Below are 17017 nucleotides of genomic sequence, written 5' to 3'. Positions count from 1 at the left end.
ACACACACACACACACACACAGCAAACACCGTACACACTGCTACACACGAATCAGCCACATAGCGTCAAAATCAAACTCTCCTCCTCCGCTCTCCTACATGTTCGTTACATTCGCTGCAGTACTAGTGTACATGTTTCTGTTGTCCTGTTTTGTCCCATGTACTTCACCTGCGGAGTCTTTCCCCTTCTGGTAACTTTACGCTGTTTTCAGCTGTGTTGACTTTGCTTCAAACTCAAACTCATGAACACCAGATGCGTTTGTGCTGCAAACGCTGCTTTTCCTCCTGACCTGTCAGTCTTTCTTGTAACGTGTTGCAGACTGTGGAGTGAGGTAGGCACGGCTGAATGATGTGCTCTTTAAAGAGGAAATTTGTTCACCAGCAACACATTTTCGTTCTGAGCTTTTTATATTAGTTTCTGCTGATTATTTTAGACTAAATCCAACATATGCAGTACAGTAATTAGTTTGAGAATTGTATCGATTTGTTTTTCCGCCAGCGCTTCCCCCTTTTCATTGCGGCCAGCAAATCAAAGACTTCCTCCGTGCCCAGCAGATCAAAGCACTTTGTCCGATCAGAAAACTGGCAATTGCTGAGTGGAAATTTCCATCACATGACGTGGAAAAAGATATGCCACACAATTATAATGATTATTTAAAAACTAATATTGCATTTATTTCAGAACACATAACCTTTACAAGCAAAAAAATAAAAAAGAGATTATGCAATAATCAGCTTGGTGGGTGTGACTTTTTGTATAACCGTGATAATGCGATAATCGTGGCAGCCCTACATATACTGTACATACTATCATTGAAACTTGACAAGTGGGAAAATAGGATATGGGGGGGGGGTGGTGTTTAGGTATTGGGTGGGTGTGGTTAGGGGTCTTTGACCCCAGGGGTCTCCGACCCCTAAAGGGGGTCAATTTAGAATGTTTATGTTGACCCCAAGGGGGTCGGAGACCAAAGATAAGCCGTCTCCCAAGCGACGCTACCGTACTGGAGGACGTGCCCCAGGGCATGCTTGACCTTTGTCTAAACCCAAAGTTGCGTGCTGCTTTCTATCAAACCACATAGGCTTCCCAAAGTGGTAAGGACGTCGCTAAAGGTGCTTGACAAAGCGTGGCTCCTGGATGAGAACGGGCTGAAAACTCCTCTCAGACTGATGTTATTATAATCTCTTCTCTGAATGAGATATAACAGTGTGTGTGTGTGTGTGTGTGTGTGTGTGTGTGTGTGTGTGTGTGTGTGTGTGTGTGTGTGTGTGTGTGTGTGTGTGTGTGTGTGTGTAGAGGACAAGGTGTGGACCACAGTGATAAACAACCTGCCAGCCCAGACTACAGTGAGTGGATCCAGCAGAGAGAGACGCACCATCCTACAGGTCAACTACAGCGCCTCTATGGACCAGGTAACACACACACCCCCACACACACACCCCCCCCCCCCCCACACACACACACACACACACACACACACACACACACACCCACACACACACACACACACACACACACACACACACACACACACACACACACACACACACACACACACACACACAGTCACTCATTATACAGAGTCAGGTTAATGATGCAGCATCACATTTGCATTTTATATTTTAGGCATCCAGCTGAAACTCATCCAGGCCGACTTCTAATGAGCAACAAGAACAAACATGGCACTAACAACGTCAAGGTTAGGGTGTGTTTCCCACTGGGGACCCATTGCTGAAAGTATCCACACTCACATTGATATCAGGAGCTTTGGATAAAAGCATCACCACATGGCACATATACATCTATAAACATATACAAATACACTTCTTACTGCTGGAAACTGACGATGATAATGGTGCCCTTTTCTCCTCTCTCAATTTCCAACCAGTCCAAAAAATAATAATTCACTTCACAAAAACATGAGGTGTCATTGACTACGTTTACATGCACACAATATTCCGCTTTTTGCCCATATTCGGAAAATGACAATATTCCGACTAAATGAATAATCCACTAATATTCCCGTTTACATGCAGCCGTAGCTCGCCCTCCCCGACACGTGAGGGAGGGGGGGGGGGGGGGGGGAGAGAGAGATGCAGGTAGGTGGAGTTTTTCTGTTGAGAATAAACAGAGTAGCACTATTCTTACGAGCATCACTTGGTCCATTTCAAGAGCTTGCTGCTGAAAAGTTTGGCGTTCCGCATCCAAGTCTTTCATAAAAAGTAGGCTAGTAGCCTATGTTATTACCTCGCAGGCTCGCAAGCATTGTGGACTTCCGTGGGCAGCACTCTCTCTTTAAATCTCTCTCTCTTTTTGAGAGAGATTGCGATTTTCTGTTTCTCATCTCCTCCCGATCAGAAATGTGGGATTTTCTTTTCGCATGCCAGAGATGATGGATTATGATTATATCGCCTCTTCTAGAGCTTTCTAGCACACATCAGTTGACCACAAACAGGCAACATGCGTCGCAAACTGCGGGAAAAACCCTGATTGAGACGCATATTCTGAATGCGCTGTATACATGATCAAAGAATCCTCCTAAAACACAAATAATACTAGAATAACCCAGATGTCTTAATCGGAAAATGCTAAATTCGGAAAAAGGGCAAATTTGGAAAATGCAACTGGAATATGCTGTTCACATGACCCTTATCAAATTCAGAATATTGACATTTTCCGAATAATAGTGGAATATTGTGTGCATGTAAACGTAGTCACTGTATTCATCAAGTTTTGATAAACCACCACCAACAGATTGTCCTATTCTCCTTCTTCATATGAACCGGGTGCTTTTAAGCGATGTGCTGTGTGTGGAACACAACAATATTTCTCTCCTGCTCTGACCACAGCAGCCTTCTATTGAACTGCTTTCTTTCTTTTTTGCCCCACATGAACAATGGCAAGGTTGTGTAACGTAATGAGTGTTGTGCCTTACGTCACTTACCTGTTGTCCATTGTGGTTCAGGGGCCATATTACAGAAACGTCCTATCTTAAGTCTTAAGTTAGGATAGGACTAGTTTAAGGTAGGAATTTTCATGAATTCGTATCACAGAAGCAAATCCTAACTACGTTTAGAAAGCCTTTCTTATCTTACTAAATCCTATCTTACAGTATGTCTAAGTACCCAATCCAACATCGGTTATCAACGTTGATGCCTGTTACCTAGCAACAGACACTACTTCCTCCTTTCTCAACTGGCGGAAGTAGGTAGCACTAGTAGGCTAACCCTAATACTCTGTTAGGCTAACTGTAATTTGATAGCTAACGTTAACTTTCAATAAATTGCTGATGGCTGTTGCTACCAGTGTTGGGGGTAACTCATTACAAAAGTAACATATTACATGTATATTACTTTTAGCAGTAACTCAGTAATATAACTATTACCAATAGGATTTCAGTAATATTATACAAATTGAGTAAAATTTGTCTTTATCAAAGCACATTTAAATAACTAATAATAATAATAATAATAATAATAATAATAATAAATCTATAAAGATACAATAATTTCCTAATCAAATTGTGTGTTTTTATCCAAATAGCCACTATAGATGACAATAACAAAGGAAAAGGATAAAATTTATAATTTTGGACAGTTAAATCCATGCCCAGCCATGCTGGCTGCTGCTAAATGACTTGAATTCACTTGAACATGTGTAACGTTACTCACACTTGGTTGAAAATTAGGAAAGAACTGTATGAAGTTTAATGTTTATACACGGCCTCAATCAGGTCCACAGACCACTGGGTGCGTTTCTTTGTTTCCCGGGCGCATGCCGGTGTGAATTCCTCATGTTAAAAACAGTGTTCAACAGTGTTGAAGGACCCCGCCCAGCCAGAAAACTAGAGACTAATACGAAGCTACACCTCACGTTCGTTGGCTGTGCAATGGAGAGGGGAGAGGAGGAAAGAATTCTACCCGAACCTAGCCCGCAATTTTTTTAAATAATAATTCGATCAAAATTCCACATGATCAACATGATTCCTTAACGATCAATTATCGATTTTCAATTATTGATGCCCATCCCTAATTCTAAGCATGAGTTGCACAAGATCTCCCCCTCTACCCTCTCTATCTCACCACTGTGTGACAGGTGTCAGGTGTCAGAGGGCACTATGTCTCATGCCTTCTGGTTCTGCCCTTCACTGATGGGATTCTGGGCCAAAATATTTGACTGGTACTCTTAAGGCCTACAAAATAACCCTCCCGCCGGAGGCAGAACTCGCCATCTTGAGCTGCTTGGAGTCCTCTCTGAACTTCGCTACAGCTGTGCAACAGTCTCTAACACAGGGGCCAACTGTTGCTAAAAAAAACTAATTCTGAAGGAATGGAAGTCCTCTTCACCTTCTTTCCAACTGTGGTTGATGGACATGACCTCTGTTATACGGATGGAGAGACTTACGTTTCTGAGGACCAATTCACTTAAAAAGTTTTAAACCATTTGGGATCCGTTTCTAGCCTACCTTGATGAGGTTAGGGGTGACGGGTGACTCACCTGGCTGTTTTATCATGGACCCCTTGTGTGGGATCCCACGAACAATATCTCTCACAAGCACATAAGCACCTTATACGGCTGGTAATCACGTAATAGTGAATGTCAATAATATGTTTGTTTTTTTGTTTTTTTCCTGTGTCTGAGCATGTTCTTTTGTCTTGTCTGTGCATTGTTATGAAAAGTTGAAAATAAAGAAAGAAAGAAAGAAAAATAAAGCGTTGAAATTCGAATGTGATTATAGAGGAAGATTGACGGCCCTAGTGCGGTTGTAGAATGTGGTTGTCACTCTACTTCAAAAGTGGACTGTGCATTAAGTGAACAGGATTAAGGAGGAGTGACACCACATTTAGCTGCACTGTGTACATAGCCACTGCATTCCATTAGATGACATGAACTAAGTGGCATGTCCTGATTCATCCCCTAATTATGCTCTCAATTTTGTATGAATCGCTCGATCCATTTTCAGCTCCTGTAAATCAAAGGAGGCAACACAGCCTTACAGAAAGAACACTGTGTTCCATTTTGCAGCTGAATAGTTTGTTCTTACAGAAGATTGAGCTGTCTGGCTGAGTAAGATTAAATGAAAATGATATATCCGTGTTTGTGTTTCCCAGGTGACAGCCATCACTACCAGTGCAGAACACTGTCAGCAGCAGATCTCCTACAGCTGCCGCATGTCCAGACTGCTCAACACTCCAGGTAAAGGCTGCAGTGTGTAGCTCTTCTCCTCCACTGACTTGCAGTGTATAGTGCTGCCACATGGGGATTACAGTCTGATTTTTGTTGCTGTTTCAAAGCCCAACAAAGTAGCATATAGCATGTCATATATTCATAATTTGATGTGAAATTCAGAGTATCAACCACAAAAACAGACAGGATTCCGCACAATTAATACGCACAATTAATCAAACATTGTTTGATTAACTGTGTTAGTTGGTGTTTTATGCAAATAGCCACTATAGATGACAATAACAAAGGAAAATAATAACATTTAGCATTTTTTATGATTTACACTGACTTCAAGATGGTTGAAATTATTTTTTGGGAGGGTTCCAGGGCGGCGATGTCATTCTGCTACTGGTGAAAGTAATGCAAAAGTAGCGTAGTAAGTAACACGTTACTCTACAGAGACAGTAATATTGTAAAGTAAGTTATTACTTTCAAATTAACGTAACTAGTAATATGTAGTATATTAGATTTTGAAAGTAACCTGCCAAATACTGGTCCTGAAGGGGTGGCAGGTTGCGTCCGATCACCTTCTCAGCACAGCGGATGATGCGCTGCAGTCTGTTAATGTCTATGAGAGTGGCAGCAGCATACCAGACGGTGATGGAGGAGGTGAGGATGAACTCAACGATGGATGTGTAGAAGTGCACCATTGTTGCCTTTTGGCACTTTGAATTTCTTCAGCTGCCACACAAAGTACATCCTCTGCTGTGCCTTCTTGGTGAGAGCTCTGATGTTCAGCTCCCATTTTAGACCATTACATGGCTGATGATGGATCCCAGGAAGCGGAAGGACTCCACAGTGTTATATTCACTGGCTTATATTCACGGCAAGGTAAAACGAATATTATGTTGTAAGTTCATACTGACCTTAACCAGTAGAGTTTTCTCTCATTGTGTAAATAGTTTGTGAACACACAACTGAACTGAACAACTGAACATTTAGTCCACTTCATGGAAAATCCAGAGATAAATTGTGTATCGCCATTCAGCCTAAAAATCCAGAGATATAATTGTTGGTCCATATTGCTCAGGCCTAACCCAGCGTTAGAACTATGGAAGGTTACATTAGCTTACTTTGTTGAAATAGAGAGTGAGTTTTGGCCTGCTTGGTTTCATTTGGGAATAGATTCATTTAGATTACAGTGATTTGTTTGGACTCGATGGGTTTGGCTCTGATGTGACTGAGCTAAGCCGGGTTGGGTTCTATGTTAGTTGTTTGTTCATGCAGTCAAGTAACAGAGACAGACGTGGGTGTGCAGTGAGATAGAAGGGAACATCACTGCACTCTCTTTTCTTCTGGCTTTGTCAGAGCTTCCTATTTAGTCTGTCACGTCGAAGGGAGACGTACGTGTGTGTGTGTGTGTGTGTGTGTGTGTGTGTGTGTGCGTGCGCGCGCGCGCGTGCACTCGTGCGTGCATGCGTCTGCCCATCCATAGTGCTTGATTGATTGATTGGGTATGTTGCGATAGCTGCTTAGTAATAGTTGGGTATTAGTGCAGCAGACCAAAACTTTGCAATTAACCACTGCAAAAAGAAAAGATGGCACCGGTACACCTACGAACAGTCTGATACACGCACACTCCCACACACTCCTCCAGACACATGTGTGCGCACACACACACACACACACACACACACGCACACGCACGCACACACACACACACACACACACACACACACACACACACACACACACACACACACACACACACACACACACACACACAGGCAGTCCTTCATTAACCAGTAATGCACTAGTGTACCTGGGAAGTTGGGGAAATCCAATTACCAATCGAGGATGACTGATAAGGGAAAAATCATTTACCCCAAAATATGGTTCATAAATTAGCTGTCAACTTTCATCAAATTATACTGTCAGCCACATTTATAGTGAACCACACACACATGTGTGTACACACACACACATACACACACGGCTACACACAGACGCACTCTCATTCAGATCTCATATATTACACTGGGGCTGGCATTTTGAAGCTAAACGAGTGGCAATTGTATTCTGCCTGCAATGACTCCCTAATTTGGAACTTAGGCAGTCATTTTCCTAATTGTTTGACTCTCTCCTTAGCTCTTTCACATATTCCCTTTATCTCTCTCTCACCTCTCTCTTTCCATTCTCTCTCACACACTCACCACACAGCAGAGTCCTGCACTGGGTCGGGGTTCCGCCGGGCCCCGCCGGGTACCCGAAAAAAAGACGCGGGGGGCGGGTAAAAAATACACTTCTGTAAATTGGTGGGTCCGGCGGCGGGTAAAAATTAACTAAATGCGGACGGGGGGAACAATGACAACGTATGAGCCATGTATGTTTTTCTGTTGCACTCAGATGGAGGCAGGGGTTGTGTCTGGCATGGGGTGTGTCTGGCAGCTGGTCTGACTCGAAGTAGTCTCGGCTCCCAGACGTTTGGTGGCGCAGCTCACCAAACGTCTGGGAATTTCACTGTCAGAAACTGTCTGTCCGAGCCCGGCGCGAACGGCCGGCAGCAGACACGCCTACATTTGTTATTAGAATTTTATTTGGTAGCGGCAATGCCATTTATCATAGTCCTAACACAGAGCATGAAGCTGATATGCTCCAAACAAAATTTATAGCTGTTGTTTATTTTACAATAATGTTTCCTAACCGGAAGTGGTCCGCTTGCTACTGTGAGTCATCAGCAGGCTCTGTAACGTTAGCCTCGGGAGTCTGGCTTATCGCTGGGGGAAAGACCTCTAGCCGCCGGGGCCGGATGAAACACGTCCTATTAACAGGTTATGTTTGTTTCTAAGTGATTAATATGTTTCTCCGCAAACGCGGCGATGTTTTGCGAGACATGAGCGTCACTGCCCCCAGAAAGCAGGCCCGCCCACAACACTCATGATTGGTTCTCCGATGCAAGGCTTCCAACAGCGCCACCTAACGTTATGCAAAGATTTAAATAGTAATATTCTCAGTCTTACAGGAGTGAAACGGATTAAGACTGAGGGCTGAGTCTAGACTCGAAGAGGAGAAAAGTTTCTGACACACGTTTTCACTTTGTTTACATAACCGGCATCGTTTCAAGTATGCGCATACTGTGCAATGTGTGACGCTATATGGACTGCACAAAACATTCAAAACTCAGCTGCAGTCAAGGTGATTGATTGGAGACAATACCAGTCGGACAGATAATATAGTAGGCTAACGTTAGCTTCCACTACAGTCAAACATACACACTGGCTGTTTTCATAGCAACAGGCAACAACATGTCATGGATGGATAGCGTGAAAGTGGAGAGGTCTCATCCCAACGTGGATTTACGTTCCTCCAACAGCAATCATAAAGGCAGTATGGATTATACTGGACATATTGGAAATAGCTGGTAAGTGACTTTGCTTGCTGTAAGTTACTGTCTGTGTCTGATAGCAGAGCTATCCAGCTGGTTAGTCAGCTAGCAGCTGCTAAAAGCTAATTAACGTACATCAGCTGACGAGTCTCGGCCAGAAAGACTGCTTTTCGCCTCCCGTGTGAAACTGTGGTAGTTTCGTTAGGTTCACTACAAAATGTTTGCACTCCAGATTAACGGTTATTATATATATGTGGTTCCGGATCAGAGCGCGAGTCTCATGTCTTCGGGGCGGGGTGGGTTGCGGTACTTGATTGATCATATGTGCGGGTTCGCGGAGCGGAGTCGGTACTGCACGTCGCGGGGCCGGGCGGAACCGGGTCTTGAAAATCAGACCCGCGCAGGACTCTGCCACACAGTAATGTCACCCCTCGTGCACTCAGTTTGCCCCAGGTAATGGAAAGGGTGACTATGGTCCCCAACCCGGCCTTTGTGCCTAAGGTTGTGGGTTCTTGTTCTCCTATCACTCTAGTGACCTTCATTGCTCCTCTAGGGTAAGCAACAGGCTCAGAGTTTATGCTCAGGAAGGGTGATCATCAGCTGTACATCTCCTGTGCCAGCCCCTCTTTGGGCAAGCCCATCTCCAAGCCGTACCGCTCGCATTCGGTTGTGGAGGCTATTAAGCTTGCTTATACGAGTCAGGGTGCACAGCCCACCCCCCTGACTTGAAAAATGACATTTTCATCTGACCCCAATATTTATTTATTTATTCATACGCCAGTGTTAGCCAGGTGGCTAATTTTCAACTGCTGTCCTTTGTTACTCCAGTTACAACTGCCTGTGCCGCACACACTGACAGGAGTATTAAACCTAACATGCAGTACATGTCTTTTGAAACAGGAGCACCCAGAGGAAACCCACACAAACACAGGGAGAACATGTAAACTCCACACAGAAAGGACCTGGGGTGGACCGGGGTTAGCAGCAGCGCTAACCACTGAGCCAATATGAGGGTATATATTGGTGTAGATTAAGTATGATGCTTCTGTAGGTGGCAGAGAGGTCTGCTCCCATAGCTGAGTCAACTCACTCATATTATTCATAAAACCGGGGTTATATACATAACCTTAAGTTTTGTTCTTTCTTTCTTTTCACTCACTTGATGAGAGCCGCTCAATAGGCGGGCGAGTTTTGCGAGTGAGAGAGAGAGAGAGAGAGAGAGAGAGAGAGATAGGTTTTTAATGAGGGAGACTCACTATGAGAAATAGAGCAACAAAGTGCTAGCCATCAAGACAGAAGCCCAAATGATTTACATCCCATAATGTGCGCTCTCTGGCTGGCTGTCGCCGCGGTGATGCGTCATTGCCTGGGATAATGCTGTCATATGTTGTGCTGACAGAGTTGTGTGTCTAACAGTGTCTTACAGTGCTCTCTGTCTGTCTACCTGAGTGCCACACTTACAGCTTACAGGCACACGGGGGCCGTGTCCAAGGAGAAGAGTATAAGACTTTACAGTACATTAAGTAGGAGTAATACGGTGTTTGCAAGAGCAACTCCCCCCCCCCATCTCATTGTCTCTCTCTCTCTGTTCTCTCTCTTGTTTTCACTCTGTTATCCTCTTTCTCTCTATCTCTGTCTTCCTTTCCCTATGTGTGTGTCTTTTTCTCTCAGTCACACAAACTCACCCAGTCCATAGATTCCCATGGCTGGAGGAAGTTGTTTGGTCTGCTGTGTGTGTGTGTGTGTGTGTGTGTGTGTGTGTGTGTGTGTGTGTGTGTGTGTGTGTGTGTGTGTGTGTGTGTGTGTGTGTGTGTGTGTGTGTGTGTGTGTGTGTGTGTGTGTGTGTGTGTGTGTGTGTGTGTGTGTGTGTGTGTGTGTGTGTGTGTGTGTGTGGGGGTGTGTGTGGGGGTGTGTGTGTGTGTGTGTTTGTTTGTGGGTGTGGGTGCGTGTGCGTGTGCGCGCGCACTGCCATTGCCAGGAAGTGAGCTGTCCATGCTGATGCCCACTGGCTGCAGCGATCCATGATGTGCCCCAGCCTGTCGATTCCTCCCTGCTCCCAATCTGCCCAGAGTTAGTGCAAAGTGCACAAACTGTTTTGGCTCAACAACAATCTGCCCGGAGTTAGTGCAAAGTGCACAAACTGTTTTCGCTCAACAACTAGAGGAACAGAAGGACACATCTTGAAATCTGCTCGAGCAGAAGGAAAAATCAAGTTTAGTTGAGAAGTTTAATTACTTAAAAAAAGTATTTATACAGGGGGAGTCTCACTGAGAGCAATGCTCTCTTTTTCAGGAGTGCCCTGTTCACATTCACACTTGGAAATTACACATCGCCACATCGTTATTTGATCATGGAAGACTGGGATCAAATTGAAAACCAAAACTTCTTTTCTAAGTCGATGGAACAAGTAAATGAAAGGCAGAATGAGTCTATAGTGTAGCCGGGCTTCTGACCACCCAGGGCCCCAAGCTGAGTGAGGGCCCCTAATGTCTATATATATACAGTATATATGGACTCAAGTAAGTGCCTTTTGTGATCCTCAAGTGTTTATTCTGATATGTGTATTTATGCTTTCAAGGAAATAGTTACCAAAGTTACACTGTATGCATCTGTTGTATTGATGCATCCAAGGCCTTTGACAGGCCTTTGTTACGGCCTCCACATACATAAATAAAACAAGGCTCAAGTGGAGAACACAACATAAAAGTACGCCAGCACAATAATCAAAATAATTGTTGTTTTTTATTTCCTTCCCCAAAGTCTTCAAGAAAAAAGAGCCCAAAACCATAAAACAAAATAACCTGGCAGTTCGGCCAAAATAAGCAAAAGGGAGAGTGGTCTGGGCTGGCCCATATAGGGCCGTCGAAGCCAGCCCCTCTCCTTAAAGGAGAATTTCGTTTTTTTTTAACCTGGACCCATCTCCTGGCATTAATTATGATTTGACCACTCACCTAGCGATGTCCGCGGCGTTTCTGGCCGTCCTAGCGTTGTTTTGGCAGGGCTGGCAGGACGCTTTGCGGTGGTGGTTTTAGTGTAACCTATGTGGGGTTTGGCATAACCTTCGTTATTTCGAATCCCACATAGGTTACGCCAAACCCCACATAGGTTACGCTAAAACCACCACCGCAAAGCGTCCTACCTGTTAGTTGGCCAGTCGGCAGGAAAGTATCGCGGGACTTCACGAGACTTGGTGACCGAGATCACGTTTGAGGTAATTTGATCCCTGTGTGACTCCAGGAAATGGCCTGGGGCGAAATATAACTCTGGTGGATGTTGAGGGATCACATTATGACGATATTTGGGGAAAACGGGAATAAAAATAGCTATTTAGATGCAGGAAAGACAGGCTCACACTTGGCCCCAAATCAGCTCCATTTTACAACTGACTTGGACGCTATTGATCTCAAAACAATGCTAGGACGGCCAGAAACGCCGCGGACATCGCTAGGTGAGTGGTCAAATCATAATTAATGCCAGGAGATGGGTCCAGGTTCAAAAAAACCGAAATTCTCCTTTAACTCATTGAGTGCCAGCCACTTTTGGAGAACGGACGCTCCCAGTGCCAGAGTTTCAGAGCGTTTTCAGTGATTTCTCGAGGCCCACAGAATATTGTGTGATATTACTATGTAAACACCGAACACACACAAAGAACGATGAGACTCTATTGTATCAGCAGCAAAAAAAAGTTTATTGATATCATTTTCCGTTCTTTACTTATCAGCCGGAGAAGATAGGTCAAAAACAGAAAAAATTGGCGTTTCCATCTAGAAGCTGAGATATTGAGCCTTTTGTGAAATATAGCATTTCAAGCAAATCACTGACTCTGAAACTAATATTTTCTGACCTGAAACATCTGAACAGTAATTTCCTTCAATATAACAGCACCCCCACCCCCCCTCTACTGCAAACTCCTCCTCCGTGGGTGTGTCATGATGTTGCTGCTCGCTCTGAGTGCTGCATGTGTCAGGCGAGTCTGCTGCCTGGATGGCGGCCGCTCGTCGGGGCAGTGTGGATCGGGCTCGCTCGTTTCTGGGGTTTCAGTTGTGAGCTGTGAAGCTGCGTCCGATTCTGGGCTTTCTGCTGCCCTGCGTGCCCCACCCCCCTCCTCCTCCGCCTTGGGAGTGTCTCTGGGCTGCTGCGTTTGCTCTCGCTCTGCTTTTGCTCTGACTCTGCACTGCACGCTGCATCCCCCCGCTTTTTCACATCGTGTCGCCGGCTCCCAGCTGAGAATAATGTAACTTTTCAGAAAGACGCTGGTGTCGCCAACTAAATCATATGGAGGGGCTATTGCAGCGGAGACGGAGGGGCTGTGGCAGCAGATTGACTGCTGTTCACAGGCACAGCTAACGTTATGCTTCATGCATATCGATGCGATTTCCGTTTCCCCATTACTTCTTCTCTCTTTTCTCCTGGCCTTTCTCTAATCTGGAGAGCACTGTCGCCACCTAATGGGTCCCTAAAATAGCTTTTACACATTCAACAGCCACCATACTTTCACAGGAGATGGATCTGGCTTTGATGCACGTCCCACCGTCAAAAAACGCAATTGACGACTTTAGTCGTCTTTGGCACTCAACGTTACTAAAGCAATTGACGACTAAAGTCGTCATTGGCACTCAATGAGTTAAACTAAGAATTGAAAACGTTCAAGAATAATTTAGGATAAACTAAACTAAAACTAAGAACGAAAACATCACTACCAAAATACCAGGTTAAACTAAAACAATAAAGCCTGGCACCTATTGTGCCAGGACTAATAAAGGAAAGAAATGGGCAAAAAGGATCAAACCAAATGTACAGGTGCTGCTGGGCTGGATTCCAGGTGTAGACTAACTGTGTGCCAGCAGCAAGCCAGCTAAAGGGCTCATTATGCTTTCCGCATCAGCAAGGAACGCAAGTGTCCGCGCGGAAAAGTGACGTCAAATCAGCAGACACGCCCCTCCGCAAGGCTCCGTGCGGACGGTTTTCGCCTGGCCGTGCGCACCCCGAATTTTGTAACTACGCGGACGCGGCTGGGCGGACAAAGTGGAGTTTTCAAGACTCGCGCTCAATTCCGCGAGCAGAAACCCGCACAGAGTATAAAAGCTCACACGTTTCCTCATCAGGATTCCGTGTCTCTCATTTCCGTGCGGCCGGCCAAAGCGTCAAGCATAATCCAAGCTTTATACCTCCAGCAGAGCTGCATCAGCAATCAAGCTCTGAGGTAAGGAGGAGCAGAGGATATCAATTAACCAGCAGCATAAACACAGGATGTAAACACAATGTGCCACATAATACATACCATGTGAAGTTTATTATGGACTGTCCATGGCCACACGCAACACCCCCACCCTATGATGGCGAATACCGGGAGTGCAACATGAGGTATTTCAGCAGTCAGAAAAAGAGCGCGACAAAGTGTCGGCCAGGACATTGTCTTTTCCACGGACATGTCTGACCTCCAAATTGAAGGCCTGAAGGAAAAGAGACCACCTCATTAGTCTCCGATTTGAATTCTGCATCTGGTTCAGAAACACGAGTGGATTGTGGTCAGTAAACACAAGCGTAGGCACACTAGAAGAGCCAACATACACCTCAAAATGTTCACGTGCCAAAACGAGCGCAAGCGCCTCCTTCTCAATCGTGGAATACACGCGCTGGTGCCGATTAAACTTCTTTGAGTAATACGAGACTGGGTGCTCAATATCATCATCCTGTAGTAGAACTGCACCCGCCCCTGTATCGCATGCGTCAACGGCGAGTTTGAACGGCCGCTCAAAATTAGGCGCAGCAAGCACTGGAGCCTGAGTCAACACGGCCTTGACGGCCTCAAAGGCATCCCGACAGCTCAGAGACCACTTATAAGGCACCTTCGGGCTCAGCAAATCGGTAAGCGGTACTGCAACCACAGAAAAATTCCTGCAAAAATTTCTGTAATAACCTGCCATCCCCATAAAACGCCTGAGTCCACAGCGAGTGACAGGAGCGGGAAATGACAGGACAGCTTCAACCTTAGAGCGCACAGGCTTAAGGGGCACGGTGGCTCAGTGGTAGAGCTGTCGCCTCACAGTCAGAAGGTCCTGAGTTCGATTCTCGCCTGGGACACTGTGGGCGCTGTGGTTGTGTTCCCCCCCATATCTTCAGTGCCTACTGCCCAGGTGGGGTATCTCGTCGTAAGGGCCTTTCTGTCTGTGTGGAGTTTGCATGTTCTCCCCGTGCTCCCCCAGGGGGTTCCTCCGTATATAACCCCCCCACTAAAAACATGCAGAAGATCAGATCGTCATCGTCATCCGACCAGTGACGACAACATCCGAAGTTGGTCCCCGGGCGCTGTACGAGAAAGCGACCACTGCTCCTGGCCTGCCCCCTGGAGGAAAGGACAAGCCTGGATGGGTCAAATGCAGAGGACATATTTCACCGGCCACCATCAGCATGAGTGTGTGTAGTGGCCGCATGCATGTGTTGTAGTGTGTTGTGTGACAATAAAGACGGGCTGCCGTCTGAAAATCGTTTAAAATCGTTAACCTGATCCCCGGCCCACAATTTTGCCTAAATAAGTCACCGTGCCCTGCCCAAACTCACACTTGGCAAGGTTCAGTGTAAGATTGGCCTCACACAACCTCCCAAAAACAGCCCTGAGCTGTCGGACATGCCGATCCCAGGAGGTCGAATAGACGACAATATCGTCAAGATATGCCTCACAACCCGACAGGCCTGACAAGACAGTGTTAACCAAACGCTGGAACGTAGCAGGAGCGTTACGCACACCAAATGGCATCACGGAAACTGCTTGCTAGAGGTGTTCTAAAGTATACTGAATACACTAGTCTTCTGATACGCCCATCAGACAATGTGGGTTAAATGGGCCAATGTGGTATCGCCCTGTTTTATTACAAATAAAGACCATTATTGTATAATCGCATGAAATATATTGTAGTTCGGGAAATACATTTTCATTTTCCAATTTAGAAAAAAATAAAGCATGCAAATCTCTGTAGCACATAAGTGGCAAATTTAAATTCAAATGTAGGATTACACGACCACTTTACATAATACTTTTCTGTTTGAATTATCCATGCCAACTTGATTATCCTGCAGTAAAGCAAAAGACAAAATACACAAACACAGAGTTTATTGGAGATGTGATCAGAATGTAACACTAGTAGGCTAGTAAAAATATCCCTGCCTTGAGAGTTCAACCATGGTCTCATTTGTTTACAGTAAATCTACAATTACAGTGTCATAATTAATTTGACAATGCTATATTAATGTTTAAAGATGTTGCCGCTTTAATTAAAAGCTTATAGTTTTTTGTTGTTGTTATTTCAGAGCAGGTTGAAACAGAGAATGTGCTCCACCATTTCCTCCATTTGCTCTTTCCAGCCAAATGTAGACATCAGTCAATATGAAGAGCCTACAATGAGTCTATTATCCATGTAAAAGAGCATAACATTGTGAACAATTTGCTAATGGTTTTATTACTGCCACTGTGTGCAGTACAATACAACGCAAGACATTCAACTTGTTAATGGCACTGGGACTAAAGTAGACTGTCCCTGTGAATAGGCTCAGGATTAGTTCTGTGTTTTTTCCCTTCATATTGGAGTTGAGAGAGTAGCAGCTGCATACAGCTACAGCTATACACGAAGAGTAGAGACTCTCAGAAATCAACTGAATCTTCTAGCAGCAGGGCATTCCCATCATCACCCCTAAATCATGCATCTAAATCATAATTACACACACACACACGCATTCACATACATACACACATACACACACACACACACACACACACACACACACACACACACACACACACACAAAGTCACATGCAATTGTATACAGTAGTTATACTTCTATTTTATTTCCATACAGTATTTCATATTATCTCCCTCCTTACCTCTTCTCCTTTTCCCTGTTAGTCTCTCAAGCCAGTCTGTCTCTTCTACATTACATTACATTACATTACATTACATTACGTCATTTGGCAGACGCTTTTATCCAAAGCGACTTACAATAACACACTTTTTGTCAGCAATAGAGCAATCAACTATGGAGCACAGTCTATGACAACTACAAATCCTGAAGGAACAGTGGTACGAGTTTTAGTTTAGGATCTTCTACATTTTGCGAATGCAGCTTAGACAGCCTATAGTCTGTAGTCTATAGTCTATAATTCACGTCCACAGAACATGGACAAAGGAAGTTGGGGGGAGAAAACGGATGTCCCCCTATCATTGCTCATTGTTTTCCCTGAGTTTCCCTTTCCATTTTTGACCAACTTACCCCTGCTGAAAGTACAGACGTTTAGGCGGAAGCATTTGAAAATTGCGAGAGCCAACCGTCTGTTTTAAGAGACTATTTCCCTGTCATCATTCTGTCATCTATTTTCTTTTCTATCATCTATTTATTTATTATTCTGTTTTTCTCATCTACTCACTGAAATGCTTGATGCTGAAGGGCAGGCCCTGTGCACTCCAAAGGTGCTAC

General features: G+C 44.7%; 1 protein-coding gene across 1 annotated transcript in view; it reads left to right on the top strand.

The window, feature by feature from the left end:
• Positions 1 to 17017, top strand: part of LOC310796483 (contactin-associated protein-like 2) — a gene marked incomplete at both ends in the record, with an annotated part of 775066 nt that overhangs the window by 501933 nt on the left and 256116 nt on the right. Inside the window, 2 exons of the mRNA XM_083658673.1 lie at positions 1294 to 1409; positions 5109 to 5193. Coding sequence (XP_083514799.1) covers positions 1294 to 1409; positions 5109 to 5193 — 201 coding nt within the window. The remainder of the gene's footprint in view (positions 1 to 1293; positions 1410 to 5108; positions 5194 to 17017) is intronic.

The sequence above is a fragment of the Poromitra crassiceps genome, assembly GCF_964638095.1.
Source record: "Poromitra crassiceps genome assembly, chromosome: 2".
Classification (NCBI taxonomy): domain Eukaryota; kingdom Metazoa; phylum Chordata; class Actinopteri; order Beryciformes; family Melamphaidae; genus Poromitra; species Poromitra crassiceps.
The sequence above is the reverse complement of the archived record's forward strand: the minus strand, read 5'-3'. Positions and strand labels throughout refer to the sequence as shown.